Below are 18,657 nucleotides of genomic sequence, written 5' to 3'. Positions count from 1 at the left end.
TTTTACTTATAATGCACCAGTTGCTGGGAATGATATTCAGAGATCACTCAAACTTACTGCTTTCATTTCACTTACTGAGTTTAAAGGTCCCATGGCATGCTACTTCATGGATGTTTTAATATAGATATTTGTGGACCCCTAACACAGTATTTGAAGACGTTCCCGAAATTCAGCCGTGGTGCAGAATTACAGCCACTACGAGCCAGTCGCACATTGAGCTTTTCCCAAACGATCCGTTTCGGTGTCTCTAGCTTTAATGCAAATGAGGAGGTGAGAGGCGGGTCAAGGAGGTTGGTTGGGGTGTGGCCCTGAGCAGCTTGCGGCCACTGTACCATGCACTCCGTTTACAGTGGATGTATCGCAATGGCGAAGCGCACACAGCCTTTGGCCGTGTTCTGTAAATATTATAGAGCACTCCGGGTGCTCCGGGGGGAGTCCTGGAGCTCTATATCTAAATAATATCATATTATACATAGATATCTATATCGTATAGTATGTATTATCACAGCCAAAAGCTGTGTGCGCCTCCAGACGATATTATGAATCTCAAACGACTGCTTCGGGTTCTCCGACGTCTCTGGTTCTTCCACGTCCACATCAATCTGAAGTAGACTGAACCACGACATGGAGGAGAAAGGGATTGTTGCCCGCGATTGTTGACTGCGATTGTCTCCCACCGGATATCTAAATCATATAATTAGGGCTGCAACAACAAATCGATGAAATCGATTACTAAAAGCGTTGGCAACGAATTTGGTCATCGATTCGTTGAGTCGCGCGATTAATAAGTCACTCGTAGTCGTGGCACTGTTTACAGCCAGCCGCCGACAGGATAGTTCATGGTTCATGCACGCCCACAGCGAGCTTTATTGTGAGCGACCACAGCTTGTATTTTGGTCATATCTCAACACTGGACTGTAGGCCTATATAAAAGTGTTGTACCTTCACTTCTTTGGGTTTAAAAAACTCCTTCTACTCAGTATCCGTCTAGTCTACCAAAAACTCTGTCAGCTGCTGCTGCTGCAGACGGTGTGCAGACGGGCTCAGAGTCGGCAGCGCGTGCATCAACAGTCATTCAAAGCAGCGGTAGTAATCACACAACCGGACGGTGTAGAAAGTCCCGTCAGTTAAAAATATTAATCCAGTTTTTAAATCCATGTTAAAATCGGCAGGATATAGAGCTAGTTAGCTTAAAAAAAGTAGCAAACAGTGTCAAATGTGATGTGTTCAGGTCGGCTCAGTAATATGTTTGGTGTGTTCAAATGCAACGCAAATCTCTTTTTTAGAGTTTTGGCTAAAACTTGTTTTCCCAGCAATATAAAATAGATAGTAAAGATGGAATTATGACCTGTTTAACGTCCTATCTTGAGTTATGATTATCTTATCAGCAATTGATGCAATAATACAAGTTTTATTTCAACAAAATAATAGAAAAGTATCAATAGTGGTATCAATAAAGACTGAGATCGTTAAGGAGTCTCGGAAATGGCATCAATAGCAGTAAAATTACCGGAAATTAAGATGACTTAATTTATTTTTAACCTAGTTTAACCTAGTATTTACCGGTTAAAGATCTTATCAGTTAACCGGTTAACCATGGACATCCCTTATATACAGTATATATATAAATGTATATCATACATTGTTTGTTTTTTTTGTGTAATCCCAGTTATGTTTTTTTATTTTTTATCATTTAATATTACTTTTAATAGTTCCGGGACGTTGGAGCAATAACCTGGTGTATTTACACTTCAGTCTGCACTGTGAATTTGAAGTAATGTTCAGTTTTTGAATAAAGATGCGACATTTACAAATGTTTTTTTTTATCAGGGTAATCGACCAATTAATCGACTATTAAAGTAATCGTTAGTTGCAGCCCTACATATAATACATATTATCACGGCCAAAAGCTGTGTGCGCCTCCATACGATACTATGAATCACAAACGACTGTGTCGGGTTCTCAGACGTCTCTGGTTCTTCCACTTCCACATCGATCTGAAGTGAACCGCGCACTGCCCACTGCCGGCAGCGCGCTGAAACGGTGCGTCTGAGCTTCTTTTTTTCAAAGGCGGAGCAGAATGCCTACTGGTCGTTTTACACCCAACAAAATTTCTAGCTACTGGGGGAGGATAGGTAGGCTAGGGGAACTCATAATGTTAAAACTCAGAAAGTGACATTTTCAAGCCATGGGATCTTTAAGTGATATCTCAACCAAACAATTCAAATTTTCTGCTCCTGTTTTTCATTTCTGACTTTGTTTTATGTCTCTATTGATTACCTTTGTCTGTCCTATGTTAATTGTGTGCTGCTACCTTGGCCAGGGCTCACTTGTAAAAGAGATGTCTGTCTCAATGTGACTTCTCCCTGGTTAAATAAAGGTTAAATAAAAAAAAGAATGATCTCATACATTATTCAATTCAAAACATATACATTTTAGCTGATTAGCTTACAGGCAATGACACGTTCTCGTTTTGTTATTGTCAAATATAATAATTGTGCTTGTCTCGCATGTCTTGTTGTGCACATGTGATTTTGCGCTGGTGTTCGTTCAGTGTCCTCAACCTGGTCACCCTCTTGAGCTTTGAGGGAGCTCTAGGGAGGAGTTGGTAGGAGGAGACATCCCTCTCCAAAGCTCTTAATCTGTCTGCAGTACACATTTATACCCTCTGTGTCAATGTTACATACAGATACATTTAAATAGTTTCGTTCAGTGTACAAATGCACAGTCTCCTGTTGTGCAAATAATGTAGCGAAATTTTTTTTCCCTCTCTTCAGAAGACTGCGATGACTTTGGAGACCGCAGCACACAGCGCGGCGCCACCTCAGATAGTCTGCATGTGGACGCCCCTGGCTCCTCCCACATGTCCAGTCACAGCGAGGAGCTGAGGATCCTGAGCGTCCACGGAAAAGGGGAGGGCCCACTGGCGCTGCACGGCCATGACGCCCTCTTCACTGCGTCCAAACAGGAGGCTCTGAGCTCGCTGTCTGCAGACCACAGCGTGGCCAAGAGCCTGGAGCGCGGCGAGCAGCTGGTCTGCCGCGAGGAGCTGACTGTGCAGGTTGGAAATCATCTTCTCATTCACCATCCAAAAGAGAGGCTTCCTCTGCTACAACTCCAGCACACACCCATAGAAAGCACACACCTTCATGATTCAATGTGTCGTTAGTGGGGATTGACATCTATTCTGTGCTAATGAAAGAATGTCTTGTATGTGTTTCCTTCTTTATGTGGAAAGCAGCAGACCCCAGACACCATTTTAATCAAGGCTGAAAAGGATATTGATGGAGGCATGCCCGCTGTAGGTTAGTAATACACATTGCATGCAACAAAGCAAGAAAACGACCTGGATCAACTGGGAATGTTCTCGATTCTACCTGCGCTAAAAAGCGCATCATGACCAGAGCCCTGCTAAAAAACAAGGACTACTTATACAGTTTATAGTAGAATGATATACTTCTTCTTCATGGGAAACAGGTGTCAGGAATGCTCAGATCAGCTCTGATTCTCAATATAACTACAGTATTGGTAAAACAGGTGATAGGAAACAACTGATAGCCTGGGTTTTGTCTTTATGACCTCCCCACATCTTTAAAAGGGTGAGACGTAGCGGTGCTGCGCCTCAAAGGGATACATAGGCTGAATCCGAATTCATTGCTCAACCCTAACCCTACCCCTAACTTTTAAGCCGACCCCCTACCCCTACCCTTTTTCACCTACCAAATAGGACAACCCTACCCTGTGACGTCATCGGTAGTCCCTACCCTGTGACGTCATCATTAGTCATCATTAGTGAATCGTATCGTAGCACATGTATCTAGATACGTATCGGATCGTCCTATAAAGGAGCGATGCACACCCCTAATAAATATCATACAAACAAGAACCAGTGATATAATGGAACTAATATTGCACATTACAAAAAGGCATCAACCATCACATTTTATCAATAGCTTTGTCGGTTTTAAACCATCAATGGATGGTTAATCTTTCTATCTTCCTGGGGGTTTTAGGGCTACCAATGCAGAAGAGGTGCTTGAGGTGATGTAGAGATGGGCTCTGTGACGGCAGCGGCCGCAATGATCTCCTGAAAGAAAACATAACAAATAACAAATAAGAAGGAATTATAACTGGGTTATATGGACATTTATACCCTCTGTGTCAATGTTACATGCAGATACCTTTAAATAGTTTTGTTCAGTGTACAAATGCACAGTCTCCTTTTGTGCAAATAATTACTTTTTATCTTCTTTTTTTCCCTCTCTGCAGAAGACTGCGATGACTTTGGAGACCGCAGCAAACAGCGCGGCGCCACCTCAGATAGTCTGCATGTGGACGCCCCTGGCTCCTCCCACATGTCCAGTCACAGCGAGGAGCTGAGGATCCTGAGCGTCCACGGAAAAGGGGAGGGCCCACTGGCGCTGCACGGCCATGACGCCCTCTTCACTGCGTCCAAACAGGAGGCTCTGAGCTCGTTGTCTGCAGACCACAGCGTGGCTAAGAGCCTGGAGCGCGGCGAGCAGCTGGCCCCCAGCGAGGAGCTGACTGTGCAGGTTGGAAATCATCTTCTCATTCACCATTCAAAAGAGAGGCTTCCTCTGCTACAACTCCAGCACACACCCATAGAAAGCACACAACTTTATGATTCAATGTGTCGTTAGCGGGGAATGACAACTATTCTGTGCTAATGAAAGAATATGTCTTGTGTCTGTTTCCTTCTTTATGTGGAAAGCAGCAGACCCCAGAAACCATTTTAATCAAGAATGAAGAGGATATTGGTGGAGGCATGCCTGCTGTAGGTTAGTAATACACATTGCATGCAAGAAAACGACCTTGGTCAACTGGGAATGTACTAGATTCTACCGGTGCTAAAAAGCCTGGTCCTCTTTTGAAAGCACATCATGACCAGATCCCTGCTAAAACACAAGGACTACTTATACAGTTCATAGTAGAATGATTTAGATCTTCTTCATGGCAGACAGGTGTAGGGCTGAACGATTTGGGGAAATAATCTAATTAAGATTATTTCGACAAATATTGCGATTGCGAATGAGTAGGCGATTTTTCTTTTTAAAGTTCCATATGATTTATTGCTTATACATAAGAAATAAATCATTCTGTCCTATAGCCAACACAACATTGGAAGCTGTCAGCGTTTAAAACGCTCTTTCCTTCAAGCCTATGTTTTGAGATAAATTGAAATAACATCTTTATCTAACTACTGAATTGTAAAATAAAAATAAATACAAATTTTACTGATCTCCAGTCAGTATAGTAACAGTAAAAAAAGTTATAAAAGAAAAAATACTTTTTTTGAATTTATTTGACGCAGCCTTTGCAATTTGCATATCGCGTTCCATTACACAACGATTTTGGTTTTAATTCGATAACCCTAGTTAAGTTCCGGTTGTGAAAGGTGGAAATAGTAAGGACCAAGTGTTCAGGGGGCACTATTAGTTGTTACATTTGTATTAAATGAAAAAAAGTTGTCATAATTATGATTAAAAATAAACAATGAATAATGATTTGTATTGCAGAAGCAGGCTACCTCACAACACATGCCTAATATAATTTGACGATGTGCCCATTTCCTGCACTTCGAATGGTCTAGGATGTAATAATAATAATGATAATGCATTTTATTTTTGGGCATCTTTCTTGACACTCAAGGTCACCTTACAAAATCAAAGAATCAAGCAAAGAGAGAGCAAGCAAAAAACAACAACATAATTTGACAGTGAATTAGGGAAATGAGTGGGGTCATTCTAGTCCCAAGAATGCAAGTGACTTAAAGGGAGTAGGTTTGTCTGAATAGGTAAGTTTTCAGGTGAGATTTGAAAGTGATAATGGAACTGGAGTGTTGGATGTCATGAGGCCGAGAGTTCCAGAGGTGGGGGGCTGAGCGACTGAATGCTGTTGACCCCTTGGTAGCCAGGCGAGCAGGTGGGAGGGTGAGCTGGATGGAGGAAGACGATCTGAGAGAACGGGTGGGTGTCTTGATATAGAGGAGCTCGGCAAGATTATTGATGGCATTGAAAGTGAGAACTCCACCGGTCACGGCGGAGTTCTCGCGATAATCTATCACCAGAGCTGGAAAGTCTCGCCTGTCTCTGTGCCAGTCTACCTATAACTTGAGTCACTTGTAATAACGTTGTGTTCGTGAATCCTCGGACGCCAGCCTTCCGAGATGCACTCTCGACGTCATTTCCAGTTCGGAGCAATTATAGCGTTCCTGTTCGTCTTTGTGATTGTGTCATGAAATTGGCTAGTCGTTGTTTATTGTTAGCTACGCTAGCCTACATTAGCAAACCATCCCGAAAACAAACAACACAACTTTACATTGTATTGCACGCACATCAAGACCATGCAATGTAACAATTACTTTTCATCTTTTTTTTCCCTCTGCAGAAGGCTGCGATGACTTTGGAGGCCGCAGCACACAGCGCGGCGCCACCTCAGATAGTCTGCATGTGGACGCCCCTGGCTCCTCCCACATGTCCAGTCACAGCGAGGAGCTGAGGATCCTGAGCGTCCACGGAAAAGGGGAGGGCCCACTGGCGCTGCACGGCCATGACACACTCTTCACTGCGTCCAAACAGGAGGCTCTGAGCTCGCTGTCTGCAGACCACAGCGTGGCCAAGAGCCTGGAGCGCGGCAAGCAGCTGGTCCGCCGCGAGGAGCTGACTGTGCAGGTGGGAAATCATCTTCTCATTCACCATCCAAAAGAGAAGCTTCCTCTGCTACAACTCCAGCACACACCCATAGAAAGCACTGACCTTCATGATTCAATTCGCGTTAGCGGGGATTGACATGTATTCTGTGCTAATGAAAGAATGTCTTGTGTGTGTTTCCTTCTTTATGTGGAAAGCAGCAGACCCCAGACACCATTTTAATCAAGAATGAAGAGGATATTGGTGGAGGGATGCCAGCTGTAGGTTAGTAGTACACATTGCATGCAAGAAAGCAAGAAAACGACCTGGATCAACTGGGAATGTTCTCGATTCTACCTGCGCTAAAAAGCCTGGTCCTCTTTTGAAAGCGCATCATGACCAGAGCCCTGCTAAAAAACAAGGACTACTTATACAGTTTATAGTAGAATGATATACTTCTTCTTCATGGCAAACAGGTGTCAGGAATGCTCAGATCAGCTCTGATTCTCAATATAACTACAGTATTGGTTAAACAGGTGATAGGAAACAACAGATAGCCTGGGTTTTGTCTTTATGACCTCCCCACATCTTTAAAAGGGTGAGACGTAGCGGTGCTGCGTCTCAAAGGGATACATAGGCTGAATCCGAATTCATTGCTCAACCCTAACCCTACCCCTAACTTTTAAGCCGACCCCCTACCCCTACCCTTTTTCACCTACCAAATGGGACAACCCTACCCTGTGACGTCATCGGTAGTCCCTACCCTGTGACGTCATCATTAGTCAACTCGAAATGCTTGACCCCCACCTCCCCGTGACCCGTAGCAGATAACCAGACACCTGGTAATGTCACAAGGGACAGACTGGCTGCCATTGTCTCGGGCAACGAGCAAGCCCCATTGTATAGATGTTTAACCTGAAATGGAATTTATATTATGTATTTTGTAATTGGTTGATTTTTTTAATAATACAATCTGTCCCTCGTAATATACCATTTATTTTGAATGTCGCTTAGCTACATGTTAAAGGTGGTATTAGGTAAGAATCGGTTAAGAACAAGAACACTTCAAAGAAGAAACACTTTATTTACATAAAGAAATAAATATAAAAACCTACGATTCCATGGTCCCTATACTATATATATATTTGAAAGTAGGCAATGTCTCTTTTATAGAAGGCTTATTTTAATTAATAGAATCTATGTATCTAGATACGTATCGGATCGTCCTATAAAGGAGAGATGCACACCCCTAATAAATATCATACAAACAAGAACCAGTGATATAATGGAACTAATATTGCACATTACAAAAAGGCATCAACCATCACATTTTATCAATAGCTTTGTCGGTTTTAAACCATCAATGGATGGTTAATCTTTCTATCTTCCTGGGGGTTTTAGGGCTACCAATGCAGAAGAGGTGCTTGAGGTGATGTAGAGATGGGCTCTGTGACGGCAGCGGCCGCAATGATCTCCTGAAAGAAAACATAACAAATAACAAATAAGAAAGAATTATAACTGGGTTATATGGCCACATGTTATGTACAATATATAATGATAGATAGATATTTCTACCAAAAAAAATGAAAAAATACACTGGTTTATAATAAGAAACAATATCACTTTGATCCACCATTCTCCAGGCTAATAAGCATATTTAAAACAAATTATTGCATTACTTGGCAGGGGTTTAAAGCTTATCTTCAATCTGGAGTCCCTGGAACATGGAACGTATGGATATCATACTACATGAGCCCGGCAGCTCCCTGACCGCGGTCAGGCTGCCCGCGGGCCGCTCGACCCCGGTCCACGGCCGTGCTGCAGAGCCCGCGGCCGGACTGCCGCGGAGCCCCCGGCATGATTATTAACATAGATAACACTCACATTTGTGGTTTTCAATCCTGTCGCATCTTTTCGCCCGCCATCTTTCCTAGGATTTTTCTTGATTTTTCCATTTTCTCGGAAGGTATTGTGGGAGCAAGTCACAACTGGAGCGTTCTCAGTTTCTTTAAGTGTGCCCATCGAAAATCTAAATTTTGAGGGGATGTTAATCCTCCCTCTTACTTGCGAGGTGTAGGGCTGAGATTTTCCTATGAGCAATGAAATCGGACAAGGCCATACTGTATCCCTTTTTGCAAATAATGAATTAACACAATTACTTTTTGTCTTTTTTTCTCACTGCAGAAGACTGCGATGACTTTGGAGACTGCAGCACACAACACGGCGCAACCTTGAATAGTCTGCATGTGGACGCTCCTGGCTCCTCCCACATGTCAAGTCACAACGGGGAGCTGCGGATCCTGAGGGTCTATGGAAAAGGGGAGGGCCCACTGGCGGTAGATGGCCATGACAACCTCTTCACCGCGTTTGAACCGGAGGCTCTGAGCTCGCTGTCCGCGGAACACAGCATGGCAAAGAACCTGGAGCGCGGCGAGCAGCTGGTCCACCGTGAGGAGTTGACTGGGCATCGGGGCGACGGCAAGGACCGGCCCGGTATGTTGTCTGGCAAGGGTTTTCCCAACAATACCAATATGACCAACCACATGCGTACCCACATCAGTGAGAAGCCGTACGGGTGCGACCAATGCAAGAAGCGCTTCAAACTGAAAGGCAGCCTGAGGAACCACATGAGGACTCACTCCGGGGAGAAGCTCTGCAGTTGTGACCAATGCTTGAAGTGCTTCACTAAGAAGTCTCACCTGAAGAGCCACATGAGGACTCACTCGGGGGAGAGGCCCTACAGGTGTGATCAATGCGTGAAATGCTTCCAAAGTAAAGGCAACCTAAAGAGCCACATGATGACTCACACCGGGGAGAAGCCCTACAGGTGTGACCAATGCATGAGGTGCTTCAGTAAGAGCTCTCACCTGACGAGCCACATGAGGACTCACTCCGGGGAGAAGCCCTACAGGTGTGATCAATGCTTGAAGTGCTTCCAAAATAAAGGCAACCTGAAGTGCCACATGAGGACTCACTCCGGGGAGAAGCCCTACAGGTGTAACCAATGCGAGAAGCGCTTCGGTGAGAGCTCCTCCCTGAAGGTCCACATGAAGATTCACTCCGGGGATAAGCCCTACAGGTGTGACCAATGCGTGAAGTGCTACAGTAAGAGCTCTTACTTGAAGAGCCACTTGAGGAGTCACTCCGGGGAGAAGCCCTACAGGTGTGATCAATGCGTGAAGTGCTTCCAAAATAAAGGCAACCTGAAGAGCCACATGAGGACTCACTCCGGGGAGAAGCCCTACAGGTGTAACCAATGCGAGAAGTGCTTCAGTCTTAGCTCCCGCCTGATGAAACACATGAGGACTCACTCCGGGGAGAAGCCCTACAGGTGTGACCAATGCGTGAAGTGCTTCAGTAAGAGCTTCAACCTGAAAATGCACATAAGGAATCACACCGGCGAGAAGCCGTATGGCTGCGACCAGTGCACGAAGCACTTCCAACTGAAAGGAAGCCTCAAGATCCACATTAGGACTCACTCCGGGGAAAAGCCCTACAGGTGTGACCAATGCGTGGAGTGCTTCAGTCAGAGCTCCGACCTGAAGGTCCACATGAGGACTCACACCGGGGAGAAGCCCTACAGGTGTGATCAATGCGTGAAGCACTTCAGTAAGAGCTCCTCCTTGAAGATCCACATGAGGACTCACTCTGGGGAGAAGCCCTACAGGTGTGATCAATGCATGAAGCGCTTCAGTCAGAGCTCCGACCTGAAGGTCCACATGTGGACTCACTCTGGGGAGAAGCCCTACAGGTGTAACCAATGCGAGAAGTGCTTCAGTCTTAACGCCTCCCTGAAGAGACACATGAGGATTCACTCCGGGGAGAAGCCTTATAGGTGTGACCAATGCGTGAAGTGCTTCAGTCAGAGCTCTCACCTGAAGAAACACATGAGGACTCACTCCGGGGAGAAGCCCTACAGGTGTGACCAATGCGAGAAGCGCTTCAGTCTTAGCTTCTCCCTGAAGATCCACATGAGGACTCACTCTGGGGAGAAGCCCTACAGGTGTGACCAATGCATGAAGCGCTTCAGTCAGAGCTCCGTCCTGAAGAGCCACATGAAGACTCACTCCGGGGAGAAGCCCTACAGGTGTGATCAATGCGTGAAGCGCTTCCAAAAGAAAGGCAACCTGAAGAGCCACATGAGGACTCACTCCGGGGAGAAGCCCTACAGGTGTAACCACTGCGAGAAGTGCTTCAGTCAGAGCTCCTCCCTGAAGATCCACATGAGGACTCACTCCGGGGAGAAGCCCTACAGGTGTGACCAATGCGTGAAGCGCTTCAGTCAGAGCTCCGACCTGAAGGTCCACATGAGGACTCACTCCGGGGAGAAGCCCTACAGGTGTGATCAATGCGTGAAGTGCTTCCAAAAGAAAGGCAACCTGAAGAGCCACATGATGACTCACTCCGGGGAGAAGCCCTTCAGGTGTATCCAATGTATGAAGTGCTTCGGACAAAGATCTCATCTGAATGTCCACATGAGGACTCACTCCAGGGAGAAGTCCTGAAGGTGCAATGCCAGCTTCAGCGACCCAAACAAAGAGGCAATGGAGTGCTTGGAAACAGGACAATGGGACGCTTTGGTTGACACCTCTATCCTGTATATATTGGAATGACTGCTGTAGGTTTTTTGTTCGCTTTATTAAAGACGCTTTCCAACTTTTCAATCGCCTTCGGTTTTTGTTGGAAATAATTTATGCCTGTGTGATGAAGAATAACTTATATTTTGGACACTTCGGACAACCAAAAAAATTGATTTAAATTTAGAGAATGATAATGGGAAGATACAGGCAGCAAAGTTACCAAGCATACATTCAATGAGACAATGGGTGTACATGATTCTGGGGGCAATTTCACATTGTGGGTTTCTCTACAGCCTTTAATTGTTCAATTAAAGGCTGTAGAGAAAACGCAATGAGAAAGACTACGTGTCTCGTATGTGACGTCACGCTCCCTGCGACTGTGGACAAGACCAACATTCTCCCCATCAGCATAACTGAAACTCTCCACATGCTCCGGCTTATAATGGTTTTCACCTCTTTCGATACTTTTATCCTCCCCTTTGAAAAAAACTAACATCAAACTTCTTCACGAAAATGTTTAGTTGTCTTTGCATGAAAAATTATCATTTAAATCCAAAAACGTGTAATCTGGAGCATATAAAGACTGGGACCAGAAAATAATTACTTTCTCTCCATGGAAACCCATTCATATTTTTCGATCTCATAGGTCCCATGGGCCCTACCGGAAGGGTAGGGCCCTGGCCAGGGGGGCCAGACGTCGCCACTCTATACAAAAGAAACAAAGGTGAGGGGGAGTGACAATCGTGGAGATTTTAGGATTGGCCAGAGGAGAGACCAAGTTAAATTGCAATACACTGTGGGTGAAGTGGACTTGGCTGCAAGACAGTTAAAGGAATCTACACAAAACAGAAGTCAGCCGATTGGCCTCAGTATCAGACTTCGTGGCTACGGTTGCAATGCAAATGCAACAACTCCTTTCAATTAGAGAGGACGGGAGGTATCTCTAGGTCCAAGGAGAATCTATTGAAATCGCTTTCAATTGGCTACATACAATATACAATTTTATATTAGTAAGGTCATGCATGCAGCGCTCAACTATTGTTCTTACGTTTTATTCTTAAACACTGTGGGCTCCTTGAAGGAATGTCAACAAAAGCATACATCCTGAGGGACATTTACACGTGCCTCTCGTTCACACCATTTACCTTTCAAAAGGTGAACCCCGGTTACCTCGTTGACTGAATGTACGTATAAGTTGGTCCTGAGAGGGACGTCTGGCTCACTTCACCATGAGAGGGGGAGACGAGGAGGGCTTTGTGACGTCCAGAAGGAAGAAAGCCCCCCCCCCCTGGTCTCCCTGTCTCATTGTACTTGTGGTAACTTAGAAGTTAGAGTTAACTACTCAATACTCCAGTTAGAGTCAGACACTGCCAGCTTTATGAATGTATACCAATGGAACATAAAGTTATATTATTTAATCTAAATGTGAATCTAATTATTTCAATGCATGTTTTATTGTTTAAATAGAATTTGTTTAACAAGGCTCATCCCTTAACACATGTGGCAAATTATGTCGGTATAAGATCAGGTTAATGAACAAGGTGATGAGTGGATTTTAATCAAATACCTCACATGGGGTATGTAATGATAACACATTTTGTATATCTTATGTGCTGACAGCAGGGAGCGCTCCTGTTAGACGAGTCAAGTTGCTGAAGCCGGAAGCTGATAGATATACGTTACCTGTAACATGAATGAAGCTCACGTCAGTGGCGCCAGAATGATTTCAGTGGTGGGGGGGGCCAAATGCGCGTGCATGTGTCAAACAGCGCTAGACACCTCATCATCCTAAAGCCGGCCACACACCGGCGCCGCGGTGCGCATTTCACACGCGTCAATTGCCGCCCCTAGCACCAATAGGAAGTGGCGCGCTGCAGCACCGTTGTGATCCAAATAATGTGTCGCTACCGCAAAGTACACACTGAATCATTATAATAATCTTCTTCATCGTCATCATAATCCTCATCATCACAATCATCATTATAGATGGATTTTGGATTTGACTGTAGAACGTTGGTCGTGTTTAATGCAGTGCTTCACGCAGCATCAAGGCAGCAACAAAGTGTAAATAACAATGGATTCCGAGTTCCTATACTAGGCATTATGATGCCTAGTATAGGAATCATAATGCCTATGATTCCTATACTAGGAACCATAGGCACTATGCAGAGGACCCGCCTGCACTGCACTATGCAGGCGGTCCTCTGCATAGTGCAGTGAGTCTAGTTAGCAGAGATGTGCGGATGAGCTGTAATGTCATTCTGATTTTCAGTTGCGTGTTCCGCGTCCCCACAAAAAGCGGCTCGCTAAAATGTCCAACCACTATGAAATGTCCCCGGTTGTCAGCGAACATAGACAAAGTGGTCTTATTATAGCCCGATCATTAACTTACAGCCACATAGAAAGAGTAAAGCATCCAGCATATGATTTCAACAATGTGTGAGAGCATATGCAGCAGAGATGATCGCACAGTGGAAAACCAGCGGACGAGCACTTGGCGGAGATTTCAGAAGCAGGGAGATTATAGAAAAATATAATTTGTCAGTTTGCCGTTTGTCTAGTCAATATGTTAACCTACTTATTCATTTATTTATTTCAAATTTGTCTGCGACGAACGAATCGGGGCAAAATCGGGCTGAAATCGTGTAGTCTGAACCAGCCATAAGCAAGCAGCAGCAGCGCCATTGTGCGAATTCCCTATTAGACCAAACAAGACTCGTAATGGTAGGTAAAAACAATAGTTTATTATAGCATGCAATTGCGATGTAGAAAAAAAGAAAAAGAAAACATAAAGTGCTTGCATGATATGGAAGCCTACAGTGATCGTTAGTTAACTTGTGTGGCGGTGCCTTATCATTTGTTTACCCTTGGGCCATGGCAACGCGATTGCTACCTGCTGTAGTACTCTCATTGGCTGAATCGTTGAGAACGTTTTAGACTTAATCAATATAAGGTCGTGGGGAGGCGAAACTCTGTTCATTTGTATAGTAACAATATTAGGCTAAAACATTATTAAGAAACTAAATAGTTCATCAATACAGGCTAAAAATATATATATACTTCTTTTTTTTTACGAAAAGTGGGGTGGCCATTGGCCCCGCGGCCTCATAGGTTCCGGCGCCCTTGGCTCACGTCATATATAACGTAAAGTTCTATCTCTTTAAGTTACTAATGTGTCGTTATTGAAGAACCCTCAAACCCTAACGAAACATGGTGTTAGAAGACGGACTTGAAGAGAGGAAACTGACTTAAAGTAAGAAAGGAGGACTAGTCACTGGAGGATGCTAGCACTGTAAGCTAACCAGCTAATTCTACCGATATAGCAGTTCAGCAGTGGACGTTGTGTACCAACTTGCCCAGAGTTCGAGTCTGTATGGATCCAAGAGATCTGAACAGAGCAATAAAGAGAGAACATTACAAACTGCCTACAAGAGAGGAAATAATGTCACAGTTTGCAAATGCTAAGTACTTTAGCAAGCTAGATGCGTCATCAGGATTTTGGCAGCTGAAGTTAGATGAAGCAAGTTCAAGACTGCACATTCAACAGTCCCTTTGGAAGATACAGGTTCCTGCGATTGCCATTTGGCATTGCTTCAGCACCAGAAGTGTATCACAAAACAGTACACATGATTTATGAACACGTGGACGGAGTGGACACTTCCATGGATGACATAATTGTGTGGGGAAGCACAAAAGCCGAACATGAGACTGAAAAACGTCCTTGAAGCAACCAGAAAAGCTAAAGCTGAAGCTGAATAAAGAGAAATGCCAGCTCGGAGTGAAGGAACTGACATTCGTAGGGGACATCCTGAGCAGTGAAGGCATCAGACCAGATCCCAGGAAAGTGTCAGCGATTGAAAACATGTCAAGGTCGCAATGCAAAAAAGACGTCCAGAGTTTCAATGGCATGATAAAATATATGGGAAAATTCATACCCAAACTCTCTGAAAAGATGGCACCGCTGAGACAGCTAATGTTGCATGGGAGTGGAAATCACGAACAGGAGAAATCATGGACTGAGTTGAGGAGGCTGCTCACGGCAGAACCAGTTCTGAGGTTTTATGACCCAGCAAGATCCATAAAGATCTCATCTGATGCATCACAGAGTAGGCTTGGAGCTGTTCTTATGCAGAAGGATGAAGACTGGCAGCCCGTTGCATATGCTTCGCGCTCAATGACAGATGCAGAGACGCGATATGCGCAAATTGAAAAAGAACTGCTCAGCATAACATATGCCTGTGAAAGATTCCACCAGTTTGTGTCAGGACAGACAGTCAGACAGCCACTGATTGCGTTGTTCTAAAAGCCACTCAATGACTGTCCACTGAGAATCCAAAGAATGATGATCCGGCTGCAACGCTACGCACTCAATGTGATGTGTACCACAGGCAAGCTGTGTACCCCAGGCAAGCTACACAGCCGACACATTATCCAGAGCGGTTGACCCGTCGGAGCCAGCGAACACCAAACTGAATGACGATGTTAAAGCTTATGTGGACATGATCACAAGTGCACTGCCCGTCGCAGATGTTAAAATAGAGCTCATAAAAACTGAGACTATCAAAGATGACACTCTAAAAACACTGAGCAAAACCATCTTAGATGGATGGCCCAACACTAGACAAGACTGCTCACCTGTTATCCAAGAGTACTGGAACTGCAGAGCGGAGCTGTCAGTGGTGGACGACATCATCTAAAAGGGAAGTAAAATAGTCATCGCATAGAGCCTACGAAAAGAGATGCTCCAGAAGGTCCATGCAGGACAACTTGGCATTAAAAAATGCAGGAAAAGAGCATGTGAGGTGATGTACTGGCCACGTATCAACCAGGATGTAACAAATGAGGTGTCTAACTGCACAACATGTCTGAAATACCAAGCAAGCAATCCTGCCGAGCCACTAATGCCACACCCCGTGCCAGACCGACCATATCAGAAAGTTGGAGCTGACCTATTTGTATCGGAGGGAAAGGATTACATTATGGTCACAGACTACTATTCACTCTATCCAGAGGTATGTCGACTGCATACTACGACAGCAGAAGCTGTAATAACCTCTATGAAGGCCCTATTCTCCAGGCATGGTGTGCCAAGCGAGGTTTTCACAGATAATGGCCCACAAACAAAAAAAACACAAAGTTCAAACAGTTTGCTGATGAATGGGACTTTGTGCACACTACATCAAGCCCTCACTACCCACAATCTAATGGGTTAGTGGAAAAGTCAGTCCAAACAGTGACGAGGCTGATGTGCAAGGCAAAAGACAGTGGAACAGACTTCTATCAGAGCCTGCTTGTGTACCGCACAACACCACTTGAGTGTGGTATGTCACCGGCACAGCTCCTTATGGGACGACGCCTGAGGTCAAACCTGCCCATTCAGGAAAACCTGCTGAAAAAAGAGGAGGGGAACAGAGTGAAGGTGTTCAAGGAGCAACAAAAAGCTAAGCAGAAGTTTTATTATGACAAAGCAACACAAAACGTACCTGAACTGCATGCTGGAGACCAAGTGAGGTTTAAAGACAAGACAAACACATGGGCACAGAAAGCAACTGTTCTGAGTGAAATCCAACCAAGGTCTTACACCATTCAGAAAGAAGACGGTGCTGTTCTGAGACAAAATCGTCGACATCTGCTCAAGGGAACAGCCACAGCAGCACAACAGAGGACTGATGCTGAGGAACAGCCTCAACACCCAATCGAGGATCAGTCATCTAAGACATTAGCCCAAAGTCAAGAACAACCACACAGGACATCCTTCAGAAATATGAAGCCACCTGAGAGACTTATTGAACAAATTTAAATACATTTTGTTGTACGGTTATGTTGTTATAATCTCTCTTTAAGTTTACCATAGTTGCACACTAGCGTTGAAGTGTTAACTTTAAGTTAAGAGTTTACTTTGAGTTTAACAAAGTTAAGTAAACAACAGAAATGTTATGTTATGAAAGAATACTTTTATTTTGGAAAAAGGGAGATGTAATGATAAGAACTAGGGCTGTCAAGTGATTTAAAAAATTAATCTTAATTACAGGCTCTGTAATTAATTAGTCTAAATTAATCGCATACTTACATTTTTCCGAGAAAGTATTTAAAAATAATTTAATTCAAAATTATTAAATTATGGCAGATGAGTGATTCAATGAATAATAGACTTTAAACTTTAAAGTGTCAATGCAAGATTCAATGCATCTCAGTCGAGTGTGGCTTGACGAGGCTGCCTGCTAGCGCCAGCTTCAGGGGCTGTGGCAGCTCGTACCTGCAAGCTTGCTACCAAACTTTACTGCAAAGTAAAATATGTTAATAAATATGTTACTGTGCGGCCCAACTTTGGAAGAACAGCTTTCTTCCATAATGGACGTACTTGCGAAAGCTACTGTATCTGAAATTGGCAAACTGTTTTCTCGGCTACCCTTCGTTTACCAATAACTCGGAGCCTGAAAGAAAACCAAGCGCTGAGGATGAGGATGAAGGGGATGAGGAGTGAGCTGTTTTCTTTGCGGCTTCAAACGAGATCAAATGCATCGTGTGCGGCAAGTCGTTTTGCCCTGGCTCAAGACAACGTATGCAAACCACAGTTTACGCTGGGAAACGGTGAGTTGTGTTCTGGCTGTGATAGGTGGAAAATAAGACGGTCCAAGTGTTGAGGGGCACTATTAGTTGTTACGTTTGTAGTATTTTGAAAAAGTTACAATAATCATAATCATGATTCAAAATGAATAATGAATGATTACGATAATCCCATTTCCTGCCCTTTGAATGGTATTGGATGTTATTGAAGAAATACACTCCTCGATGTCAAACTTCTAATTTAATGACCGATGAAGAAGCCCTGCAGCAGTACACAAAATAACAACAAGCTACAACCAGTAATTCCTACATGCACATGTCTAAGATAAATATCTTCAGGAATTTAACCAACCTTGACAACAACTGTAGTAATCAAGAATGATAATTGACTTACATAAATAATGTTAAACAGCTTAATATCCTCTGTAACAGGAACGTCTGTAATGCTGGCAAACACAATAAGGTCGACTCCAAACTGAGCCGGTTAGCGGTCTGTAATCCAATACTATCCCCTAGTGGCCGGTGGTAAACTCTGCATCCCCACAGTCCGGAAAGCTATGAATGGGAATAGGTTAACGGACTCAGTCCTGTATCCAATGGCCCGTCTCGGGCTCGTAGCGTCTGGGTGGCCTCCTCGCGCGGCATGGCTGTCCAAGATGGGGCGACTGCGACTCTGGAAGCGACGCATCCGGGCTGACGCCTGTAGGAACGGGGACATCCCGGGCCCCGAGACCAGAGGATGCCTCACCAGGGGGCTCCGGCAGGGAGGTGTCCAAAGCCGTGTCACGGGGTCCAGCTGCTGCCTGTGGAACAACACCCTGGGGCATCACCGGCCCGGGGTTGAAAGGCAGGGGCTAGCG

At 44.5% G+C, this 18,657-nt stretch overlaps 1 protein-coding gene across 8 annotated transcripts in view; it reads left to right on the top strand.

Moving 5' to 3' along the window:
• Positions 1 to 15,986, top strand: part of LOC307076819 (uncharacterized protein) — a 35,950-nt gene extending 19,964 nt beyond the window's left edge. For 6 of the 8 annotated variants that reach the window (XM_079737984.1, XM_079737982.1, XM_079737988.1 and 3 more), the window contains exons 6-12: positions 2,778 to 3,061; positions 3,242 to 3,305; positions 4,270 to 4,553; positions 4,733 to 4,799; positions 6,409 to 6,692; positions 6,872 to 6,935; positions 8,835 to 15,986. In XM_079737984.1, coding sequence (XP_079594110.1) covers positions 2,778 to 3,061; positions 3,242 to 3,305; positions 4,270 to 4,553; positions 4,733 to 4,799; positions 6,409 to 6,692; positions 6,872 to 6,935; positions 8,835 to 11,155 — 3,368 coding nt within the window. In that variant the 3' untranslated portion in view covers positions 11,156 to 15,986. The remainder of the gene's footprint in view (positions 1 to 2,777; positions 3,062 to 3,241; positions 3,306 to 4,269; positions 4,554 to 4,732; positions 4,800 to 6,408; positions 6,693 to 6,871; positions 6,936 to 8,834) is intronic. The other 2 variants (XM_079737985.1, XM_079737983.1) reach the window with 2 other exon arrangements.
• The last annotated feature ends 2,671 nt before the right edge of the window (positions 15,987 to 18,657 follow it).

This window comes from Pollachius pollachius, assembly GCF_949987615.1.
Source record: "Pollachius pollachius genome assembly, chromosome: 6".
NCBI classification, from domain to species: Eukaryota; Metazoa; Chordata; class Actinopteri; order Gadiformes; family Gadidae; genus Pollachius; species Pollachius pollachius.
The sequence above is the reverse complement of the archived record's forward strand: the minus strand, read 5'-3'. Positions and strand labels throughout refer to the sequence as shown.